Source organism: Rhinatrema bivittatum, chromosome 3, assembly GCF_901001135.1.
Source record: "Rhinatrema bivittatum chromosome 3, aRhiBiv1.1, whole genome shotgun sequence".
Taxonomy (NCBI): Eukaryota; Metazoa; Chordata; class Amphibia; order Gymnophiona; family Rhinatrematidae; genus Rhinatrema; species Rhinatrema bivittatum.
In genome coordinates this window covers 594,944,326-594,956,271 of record NC_042617.1, presented here as the reverse complement: position 1 = coordinate 594,956,271, position 11,946 = coordinate 594,944,326, and the positions used below count along the sequence as shown (strand labels likewise).

The 11,946-nt window shown below is 41.6% G+C and overlaps 1 protein-coding gene across 1 annotated transcript; it reads left to right on the top strand.

Annotated features, from left to right (window-relative positions):
• Positions 1–981: 981 nt before the first annotated feature.
• Positions 982–1,752, top strand: LOC115088680 (olfactory receptor 1C1-like). Its single transcript, XM_029596937.1, has one exon. The coding sequence runs from the start codon at positions 982–984 to the stop codon at positions 1,750–1,752; it is 771 nt and encodes a 256-aa protein (XP_029452797.1).
• Positions 1,753–11,946: the final 10,194 nt, after the last annotated feature.

Sequence of the window (11,946 nt, the reverse complement as noted above, 5' to 3'; positions counted from 1 at the left end):
GGGGATCAGGAGGGAGTTGTAGAAGCAGAAAGGTGCAAGGTAAGGTTTCAACGCATAAGGAATAGTGCTGGGTGTTTGCAGGGGCGCATGAAGGGGTGAACAAAGGGGCTGGCCCCTTTGTCGCGCACCTTCGGCGCGCAACGCCGAGAGGATCAGGGACTTTAATCTTGGCGGGGACGCCCTCGGATGACGTTGGATCGGGGCTCTGTGTGAAGATTGGCTGCCGACTCGAAGATCGCCGCGGATGAGGAGGGCCCTGAAGACCAGCAGGCTGAGCAGATGAACCTCGTGGTCGGTGGTGGAGCCCGTGGGGGGTAAGTGCGAATTTAAAGGCCTTACCCCGACGGGCTTTAGCGCCGACTGCGCAGGCCTTCACTATCCTTCCCTGCCATCTTCATTAGACAATGAATGCACATCCTTACAATGTATGGTGCGGTTGTTTAAGGCTCAATCTGGGGCACTTAGTGCTAGCATGTAATGAGTTTTATTCACAGTTCTCTGCATTATTTTAATAAAATCGTGGCCTATTATTCCAGAATGACTGCCTCATGTTCATATTTCTTAAACAAGAAAAGAGAAGGAGACATTGATTTCCATGTCTAGGTGGGAAGTCTGCTTTAAGTATTTTGTTTGAAATTTTCAAATAAATTAAGAGCACCTTCCTCCACATTCTTGCCATGAGTGTATTATACAGAAGATCTGGTACCTGAGACACTGGTATTGACAGTCTATCATTAACTATGAAACAACAAATGTTATTTTTAATGTATTTTCTTTATATTCCAAGAGATTAAGAACTTTGACTCGATGGGAAAGGAAAACAAGACATCAGTCATCGAATTCATTCTGCTGGGATTCTCTGAGGAGCCTCACCTGCAGCTCCTCATTTCTGTAACAGTTTTCCTGGTCTTCCTGATCTCTGTGCTGGGAAACTTTATGTTTTTAATGTTAGTGTGTGCTGACCCTCACCTGCAGAAACCCATGTACTTCTTCCTGACTAACCTGTCCTTCCTGGATATCTGTAACACCTCTGCCACTCTCTCTACACTGCTGGACAGTCTATTGACTGGAGAGACACGGATTTCCTTTTCTCTATGTATAGCACAGCTCTACTTTTTTATTTCTTTCACAAGCATAGAATTCTTCCTTCTTGCTGTCATGGCCTATGATCGCTATGTTGCAATCTGTGATCCTTTACAGTATGTGCTCATCATGAACAGGAGAACGTGTGCCCTTCTGGCGTCAGCCTCCTGGATTACTGGCTTTATGGACAGTGTACCACATATGTTTTTGACTTCTCAGTTCTCTTTCTGTAAGGGCAATGAGATTAACCATTTCTTCTGTGATTTCACAGCACTGATGAAACTCTCCTGCAGTGATATACTCAACATTGAAATTGTATTATTTACTGAAGGGGTATTGCTGGCAGTTATTCCCACTGTATTAACTCTGACATCCTATGTGTATATCATCACCAGCATCCTGAAAATCCGTTCTGCACAGGGGAGAAGGAAAGCTTTCTCCACCTGCTCCTCCCACCTTACGGTCGTTATTCTGTTCTATGGGACCCTAATATTTGTCTACATGAGACCAGCCTCAATGTATTCACCAGACCAGGACAAGCTTTTCTCCTTGCTGTACACAGCTCTGATTCCAATGTTAAACCCCATTATTTATAGCTTGAGGAATGAAGAAGTGAAAAAAGCCCTCACAAAAGTCATAAGTATGAACAGCTGTATGGTGATTGGTTAATACTGAATTTTATGTTGTTGAGAAAAAGAAACCAGACGATTACAGGGAAAGAGATCTCTTTAAAGATGATTATATTCTCTGCAATACTAAATTATTATAATCCATGTCAAAGCACTGGTTTGAAGTATTTCCTAAGGTTATAAATCTATTTATAAAACCATGCCTGGTTCCTATAAACAAAATTGCAGAGAAGACATTTATTTAGACTGTGATATGGATAGACTATAATGTTGTTTTCAGCTCAGCTGCTATCAAACCTAAAACTGAAGCATTTCCTATACGCCGATGACGTGCAGATTTTGATCCCCATAACAGAATCCCTACCCAAAACACTTAAGTTCTGGGAAAGCTGCTTCCACTCTATTAACATCCTCCTCACCAGTCTAAATCTAGTCCTCAACTCAGCCAAGACTGAACTCCTCCTCATCTCCTCTTATCACAACGATTTTTCACTGCCGACCCCTCCCACCACCATAGTCACCCAAGTAAGAGACCTCAGAGTGATACTAGACAACCGTCTGAACTTAAAGAAATTCATCAACCACACAACCAAGGACTGTTTCTCCAAATTACAAGTTCTAAAAAGACTTAAACCACTCCTCCATTTCCACGACTTCAGGACGGTCCTCCAGGCCACTCTATTTTCCAAGATAGACTCCTGCAACGCCCTCCTATTTGGTCTCCCCACCTCTACCACCAAACCCCTTCAGATGCTCCAGAACGCGGCTGCCAGAATTCTGACAAACACCAACCGAGGAGATCACATCAAACCCATCATCAGGAATCTACACTGGCTCCCCATAAGCTTCAGAATCCTACATAAGTCCCTCACCATTATCCACGACCATTCACAATCAGCACTCACTTGACCTCCATATCCCGTTAAGACTGCACACTTCTATAAGACCGATAAGAGACGCTTATAAAGGAACCCTGCATGCCCCTACCACCAAATCCACCCTTCGTACAGCCACCAGAGATCGGGCCTTCTCGTCAGCGGGGCCAGCCATCTGGAATGCCAGACCTCAGACTGGTGACCTTTAGGAAAAAACTCCAGTGGTTGTTCCAACAAGCCTTCCCTTAACCCCATTCCCACCTCTCCCTACCCCCTCCCCCCCCCCTCAACTCCTTCATCCCACAAAGTCTCCTCCCTACCCTACTGCTAATCTCCCCGGTATTGACACTGCTCTGCATTGTTAGCTATTATCCTGGTTGTATATAAGTGCTACATATAAAGAGTATATCTGACCCAAGGCACAACCAGTATATACTTGTTAAGTTGTTTACGCTAAACTTCTGCCTCTAGCTCTTTCAGTTTCCAAGTTCACACGACCTTGTTTTATTGTAATTTTGCTTCTTCTTCAATATTAATGTTATAACTCCCCTGTTCCATGTGAACTGATATGGTATGATCTATATCATGAATTTCGGTATAGAAAAGAGTTAAATAAATAAGTAAATAAATAAATAAATAAATATGCTTAGGCAGATGTTTTGCCGGCAGATTTTTGTTTTGCTGTGATTATTGCCTTGTCTATTAATGTTTTACTTATTTTACTGTTTATGTTGCCTTGGACATCACCTAGGGTCCAGTGTATCAGGCGATTCATACATGTTTTATAAAGATAAAAATAAAAATGTGATGGCAGAAAAAGACCAGAGGCCTATCTTGTCTGCTCATCCACAGCAATTGCCCAGGGTGAGCAGGCCACAAATTTTCAGTTCAGTTGGTTTTGTTTTAATTGGGAGGGGGGGAGGGTGTTCTTCATGTTTTATTCATTTCAGGAAATAGTGTATTCTGTTTGCCAAAATAAATAACCCAAGAAGTGGGGTTTTTGGGGGGGAAATGAACCAAAATGTAAATGGGCTGTTTCAGTTTGGATTTCCCCATTGTTGTAAATAAAGGCAGTCCTACCACTACCCCCTGTGCCTATCCCATGCTTTCTTGAATTTGGGTACTGTCCTTTGTCTCCACCCCCTCTATTGGGAGACTGTTCCATACTTCCATTCTGTAAAGAAATATTTCCTTAGGTTACATCAAAGTCTTGCCCCTTTCGCCCTAGTCCATGACCCCTTGTTCCAGAGCCTCCTTTCTGTTGAAAGATACCTGTCTCCTGTGTATTGATATCATGGAAATATTGTAATATATCTATCATTTTTCCACATCCTGCCTGACTTCTAAGGGTATATATGTTTACATCTTTAAATTTGCCCCCATATATTTTATAATGAAAACCACTGATCATTGTATTAGTTTTCTTCTAGACTGACCACATGTATTTTATATCCTTTTGAAGGTGCGGTCTTCAGATTAGTGCACAGTATTCTACATGAGGTCTCATCAGGGACTTATACAAGGACAATATCACTTCCTCTTCCTGGGTAAACAAGCATCAGGGTAACTTGCTTGATTTGGCAGTTACTACCCTTAACCATTAAGCCTTATGTTCACCTTTGATGCAACTCCTACATTACTCTCTGCATCAATGACAGGAGCTACCACCCAGGAAAAAGATCTAGGCATGATAGTGGATAATACTTTAAAATCGTCGGCTCAGTGTGCTGCAGCAGTCAAAAAAGCAAATAGAATGTTGGGAATTATTAGGAAGGGAATGGTTAATAGAACAGAAAATGTCATAATGACTCTATATCGCTCCATGGTGAGACCACACCTTGAATACTGTGTATAATTCTGGTCGCCGCATCTCAAAAAAGATATAGTTGCGATGGAGAAGGTACAGAGAAGGGCAATCAAATGATAAAGGGGATGGAACAGCTTCCCTATGAGGAAAGGCTGAAGAGGTTAGGGCTGTTCAGCTTGGAGAAGAGACGGCTGAGGGGGGATATGATAGGGGTCTTTAAGATCATGAGAGGTCTTGAACGAGTAGATGTGACTCAGTTATTTTCACTTTCAAATAATAGAAGGACTAGGGGGCATTCCATGAAGTTAGCAAGTAGCATATTTAAGATTAATCGGAGAAAATTCTTTTTCACTCAATGCACAATTAAGCTCTGGAATTTGTTGCCAGAGGATGTGGTTAGTGCAGTTAGTGTAGCTGGGTTCAAAAAAGGTTTGGATAAGTTCTTGGAGGAGAAGTCCATTAATGGCTATTAATCAATTTTACTTAGGGAATAGCCACTGCTATTAATTGCATGAGTAGCATGGGATCTTCATAGTGTTTGGGTAATTGCCAGGTTCTAGTGGCCTGGTTTTGGCCTCTGTTGGAAACAGGATGCTGGGCTTGATGGACCCTTGGTCAAACCCAGCATGGCATGTTCTTATGTTCTTATGATGGCAGGAAATTTGAATCAAACAGTTACCAACAAGGGCCTGAACTTGGTGATTGATGAAACAGATAAGTATGGGGAAATTAAGTGTGGGAGCTTGCTGGGCAAACTGGCTGGGCCGTTTGTTCTTTTTCTGCTGTCATTTCTGTTTCTATGCACCCAAGCATCTTTCTGGCTTTTCTCATTTCCATATCCATCTGTTTGGAAATATTAAAATCAGATCTGATCACTTTCAGATCTCGCTCTTGTTTCGTCCTTAGAAGAATTTCACATTCTAGACTGTAACACTTCCATAGGTTTTTGCAGCCCAAATGCATGACTGCATTTTTTTGCATTAAGTCTTAGCTTCCAGACTCTAGGCCATTCCTCAAGCTTTGCTTGATCCTTCCTTATGTTTTCCCCATCTTCATAGATGTCAACCCTGTTTCATATTTAAGAGTCAACTGTAAAAAGACAAACATTTCACAATGGTCCTTATGCAATATCGCTTATGCAAACCTCCTCTCTATTTACCTTTGCCCCTTCCGACTTAACCAGTTTCTAACCAATCAGTCACTTTATAGCCCATACTAAGTCACCTAGGCAGAACTGTGACAAAGATCTTACTGAAATCCAAGTATTCTACTTCTAGCACTCTCCCCAGATCCAGCACCCTGGTCAACCAGTCAAAGAAATTGGTCAGACACATCTGAACAGACCAATTTCTGTTAAATCCATGCTGCTTTGGATTTTGTAATCCTTTGGATTCCAGAAACTGCAATATCCTTTGTTTTAGCAGCAGTTCCATCAATTAATTAATTAATCAATTAATTGCGACAATTTACGTTCTATACATATCTAAAATTCATGGTTGATTACAAAACCAAAATACATAATGGATTAAGAACAGATATAGATAAAACAAAGATAATCAAAAAGCAATAAAAACATGGATAAAACACAGAACATTAAAAAATAAAATAGCACAAGACAGTCAGGGATACAAGGTAAATTAAAACAACTAAAGAATGGTCGAATAAATCATCTGCATTAAAATACCATAAAGTTTGCACTCAAATCACAAATCCAGAGACTTGGAATAATAAAACTATTCTAAAAGATAACTTTAAAGAGGCTGGATGGTACTGGCTTCACCATAGGCTTTTTAAAAACAAAAAAAGTGTTGCACGCCTTTTTAAAACACATTAGTCCACTAATATTTTCTGGGAGAGCATTCCACACTAACTGTCCTGCCACTGAAAAGGCTCCCACGCATCCTCTAACGGGATTCAATGGAACTTCAAGCAGGAATTTATTAGTGGAGCTAAGTGAATGGGTAAGAGTGTAAATCTTGAGGATTGAGTTAATCCAAAATTCTGTGTTATTATTTAAAAGCTTGAGAACCAGTGTTCTTTGATTCACCAGGTTACGGGCAGCCAGTGAAGGGTTTGCAGAACAGGGGTGATATGATTGCAGTTCACAAGCTCGTTGGTGATTCTTGCTATAGAGTTCTGTGCTATTTCTAAAACACATAGTTGGTTGGCAGGAAGGCCAATACAAAGAGAATTACAGTAATCAAGCCCAGTTATCACTAATGCTTGGACAACTGTTCTAAAGTCATTAGCAGGTAGAAATGTGCAGGGGAAAATAATTCATTTTCATTTGACTATATAGGTTTTTCCCCATAAATTTTGATTTGTGGATTGCTTGATTCATTTCATTCTTGTGAAAAAAATGAATCAAGCAAATAAAAAAAAAAATGGTCAAAAAACAAAAAAGAGCCGTCCCTCTCACACTCCTCGAAAAATGCCAAGGCCAGGATCCCCCCCCCCCCCCCCTCCACCCCTACTTACTTAGTGTGATGGCAATTCACCAGCTCAGACTAGTTCCAAAGCCTTGGACTTGCGAAAGCCAAGGCAACAACAGCAGATCTCCATGGTCTCAGTGCACGCAAGGCCGAGGCTTCAGCCTAGTCTTTGACTCAACACTGGGGCTCAGCTAGAAATTGGACCCAGAACTGTTTCTGTAGCCAGGCCCGGAGGCTGGGTCCCAATGCCGGAACCTCAGTTGGACCCAGGCCCATTGCCGTGACCCAACCCGGAAGCTGGGCGTTCACGTCAGGGCCTCGGCTCGGACCCAGGCCTGACATCAGGGTCTTATTTATTTATTATTTATTTATTTATTTGCTTTTATTTACCAACATTCATTGGGGTATATCACATCGGTGTACATGTAAACAAGGAGAATAATAGGACAAGGAGTCTTATTATTTTTACATTGTAACTGTATGGAACTCAAATAACTAACATTATTAAATTAAATTAAAACAGTCATAATATTATTACTGTGTAACAGTCGTGAACTCAACAAACTCAACAACCTGGAGGTCGGTTCCAGATGCTGGGGCTTTGGCCTGGACCCAGGCCCGACGCTGTGTCCTGGAAATCAGGTCCCGAAGCCAGGGCCAAGGCCCAGACCCAGGCCTGATGCCGACGCATCCTATTAGTTGAACTAGGGCACCGACCTTTAGGGGGTTGTGAAAGAATAGCCATGTGGGGCCATGAGTGGAGGCTATCCCACTCGTGGCAAAGGGCAGAGATTTGGTGGGCCCCAAGCAGTGCCCATCCTGTTCGCGGCCCAGAGAAGTACAGGCTCAGTGGGAGTGAATGAGTTAGGAGTCTGGGCCGAGACCCGGGGGGGGGGCGGGTGTAAGGCAGAAGGTTTGCCTAGGGCACCTAATATCCTTCCACTGACCCTGTGATGTCTCACCTATGGAATATCATATATCATCAAAAGGACATGAATGTATATACTTATTCATCATCTATTATATGAAACATATATTTTTTTCTTTCTTTCATACACTTAATCACATAAATAATATTTTTCATGAATTTTTTATTATTCTCAAACATACATTGTTTTCACAAACTAGGCACATACATATTAAATATAACATCAATAATTTCAAGCACAATGTTATTAAAACAAATATATATAATTTATCTTAACACATGTGGATACCCTAACCACCCAGTTTCCCACATAATATAACAACAATAAGTACCCCAAATTTAAACTACACTAACATTCATTCACACATTCACCCTTTTACCTAAAATTCCCCACAATATTGCACTTATCCCAAAACCATAAATTACAATCTAGTATTACGAACACAAGTTCAGCACAAGTTCAGCATATATTGCCCGTGTATTGTTCACCTATGGAATACACAGTGGCCCCTCCTTTGGGCCCCGGCTTTGGACCTAGACCTAAGCCTGATGCATTTGTTTAAAACATCTTAAACAATAAGATTTGTTTCATTCAGAAGGCCTCCAATTTGTTTCAGGGCCCCACGAATAAAACAAATTAGCCTTATTCTTCACATTTTGCACTTTCATTTTAAATGAATGCACATCCCTTTAACCATGGAGGTTACATAAGTCTATGTGACCTCCATGGTGTTACAGTTGGCAGCTCATGGGATGACCCAGCGAACCACCACACTCATCCCCAAATCCCTATACAGCCTAGATGCCAACTGCTAAGAGTGAATAGAACACTGCCACAATACACTTCCTCCCATTCTCCTTAGTAGCATGCGTGTCCAACCTCCTCCTATGTAAAGGGCCCATGGTGGGAATTGCTCTGCGGGGCTCTAAGATGATGTGAGTGACTTGGCCCTCTGAACTTCCCTGCCACACCTCAGCAACAGATGCTCCTATCTATGGTAGTGTGTGTTGCTTCCTGCTCATCTTATTTTATTTTATTTATTTATTTAGTGCTTTTTTATACCGGCATTCATGATACAATCATATCATGTCAGTTTACAAGGAACCGGGGTAGAATAACATAACCTTAAATATTAAACTAGAGATGAGAAGCAAAAGTTACAATTAAACAAGGGTAATGGAACTGGGGGAAGAAGAAGACAGAGCAGAAAGTAACTCAATGGTAGAAACAAATATTTACTTTATGCTGAGAATTCGGTAATGGTAGTTATGGTGGGTTGATGATTTAGGGAAAGGCCTGTTTAAATAACCAAGTCTTAAGCCTTTTTCTGAATGTTCGCAGGCATGGTTCTTGTCTGAGTTCAGTGGGAATAGCGTTCCATATGGTTGGTCCTGCTGTAGAGAAGGCCCGTTCTCTATTTGCTAGATGATGAGTGGATTTAGTTGGGGTGGTGTGCAGGGATCCTCTATAGGCTTCTCTGATAGGTCTGGACGAGGTGTGTAATCTAAGCGGGATTTGGAGGTCAAGGGGGGTTTGTTTATGGATGGTTTTGTGGATGATGGTGAGGGACTTGTGTAGAATTCTAAAGCTTATTGGTAGCCAGTGTAAATCTCTGATGATGGGTATGATGTGGTCTCTTCTGCAGGTGTTTGTCAAGATTCTGGACGCCGCATTTTGAAGTATCTGAAGGGGTTTAATGGAAGACGCTGGGAGACCTAGCAAGATGGAATTGCAGTAGTCTATCTTGGAGAATAGAATGGCTTGGAGGACAGTTCTGAAATCTTGAAAGTGTAGAAGTGGTTTAATTCTTTTTAGTACTTGAAGTTTATAGAAGCAGTCCTTGGTTGTGTGGTTGATGAAAGTTTTTAAATTCAGATGGTTATCAATTAATACTCCCAGGTCTCTTGCCTTATCTCTCTAGCCTGGCCTGTCTCATCTCGTCCTGCCTTGCCTCATCACATCCAGCTATGCCTTGTCCTGCCTGACCTGCCTCATCATATCTAGCTGTGCCTTGTCCACCCTGCTTGCTCTGCTATATCAGTCCCTCCTACCTCCTCCTTGCATTCTCTTTGGACTGACCACTGGATTTGACCTCTTGCCTGGACGCTAACTATTCTTCATTTCCACCTGCCCCTGACCCTTTGCCTGGACACTGACTACCCTTGTTTACCACCTGCCTCTGACCCTTGCTTGGCCCTGTAACACAGTCTATGCCATTCTCTAAGTCCTGCCAGCTCCTGGAACCCAAAGACTCAATCTGCAGGGAAAGGGACTCTTAAAGGTGAAACACTAGACCAGTCTCCCATGGAGAACCACCACCAACTGTCGGTGAATACCTATGGGGCTCGCCCCTTAGGCTGCATCAATCTCACCATAGCAGGAAGGGTCTACTTCCATTACACATAGCTTTAAAAAGGAAGACTTTACCACAGATAATATGTGAGGTTTCATTGATAAAGTGAAGTCCAAAATGATACCCAACATTGTGCAAAGATGAAGATATGGTAATATCTCACCACACAGGTCTAACTGACCATCCTGTAGTTCCTAGCCTCCTCCTTACTTTCACTTTTGTGAAGAGGAACCACATCTGCCGGTCTCCGGTCCTCTGGAACTACTTTTGATTCTAAAGAGGTATTGTAAAGGTCAGCCAGAATTGCAGCCTGAACGTCACATGGAAAATAACTTTCAAAAAACTCTGTGTGGCCTCATAAATACGTGTATAGCCATATGGAGTTCTCCTACAGTAATTTATAGCCTACACACATCAGGTTTGCACAGATTCTAAAATATATTTATGTCTATCCCAAAAAAACATACGTGCGTATGTTTAGTTACCTATAAATACCTTGCAATGCATTGAAGGCATGCACGTCTACCTATTTTATAAGCATGCATGAGTATATTTTACACGCAAAATAATTAGATCTCACATAAAACCCTGATTTATTTATGTAAGTCAGTATATTTTAAAACATGCATACGTAACTGAAATCACAGGTTGCCAAATCCTCCACCAGTTCACTCAGTCCTTCTCCAGATCATTGAGGCATTCCTAGTTCTTCACCCTGAAATCCCCATAATTCACCCAGATCTCGCACCCAACCAATAGCAGATAACAGATGTCTGATATCAATTGCACAAGATAGTTAGCAAATGTAAAATTATATTAATAAGTTGCCAAATGTATTCACCTAAGTCTCTTGAACACATGTAAAACTTAGCCCTGCCCTAGAATGCCCATAGACTGCACCTTATTTGTACATGTAAATGTCAAAAGCCTCCCATGTGGATTGAATCACCCGTTGATGGAACAGTTCTCCCTGCAAAGAATTCAGGATCTCCCTGCTTCTAGAAGATACTGTAGGTGGGATGTTCCTATCAGTATCAGGCAGATTGAAATCACCTGGCAATAGTATCTCCCCTTTTACAGCAATTTTGAGAATATCCTCCATTCAATCTCTATCCATTTCTTCTGCCTGCAAAAGAGGTCTGTATGTTACACCAATATAAACAGATGTTCCATTCCGTCTTTCCAGATTAACCCAAAGAGCCTTTTCCCTCTGATGTTAACTTAACCAGCTAACTCTAGACGTGCCATAGGGCAGGTACCACACATCCGGCTAACTCTAACTTATCTGGGTATATTCAAGTGCTCAGCTGAATATTTACCCCTATATGAATATTCAAATTCTGGTATTATAGATTGAACACCCTTGTATGTATTGTAGAGTGACTGACTGCATTTAGAAATGACAAAAAGTAGTGCTAAATGGAGTTTTCTCTGAGGAGGGGTGTGCCACTAGCGGTGTACCTCAGGGATTGGTCTTGGACTGCTTCTTTTCAACATTTTTATGAGCGACATAATGAAAGGATTGTCAGGAAAGGTTTGTCTTTTTGCCAATGATATCATAATCTGTAACAGGGTGGACAGACAGGAAGATGTGGAAAAAATGAGGAGGGATCTAGCAAAGCTCGAGAGAATGATTTAAGGTCTGGCAGCTAAGATTAAAGCTAAAAAATGCAGAGTAATACATTCAGGATGCAAAAACCCAAGGGAAAGGTACAGTCTTGGAGGTAAAATTCTTCTAAGCACAAAAGAAGAATGGGATATGGAGCTAATTGTATCTGATGATCTTAAGGTGGCCAAACAAATGGATAAAGTGATGGTAAAAGCTATTAAGATGCTTG

Excerpts from the sequence above, each read along its gene's own strand:
- LOC115088680 (XM_029596937.1), top strand. The coding sequence starts at position 982 with ATGTACTTCTTCCTGACTAACCTGTCCTTCCTGGATATCTGTAACACC.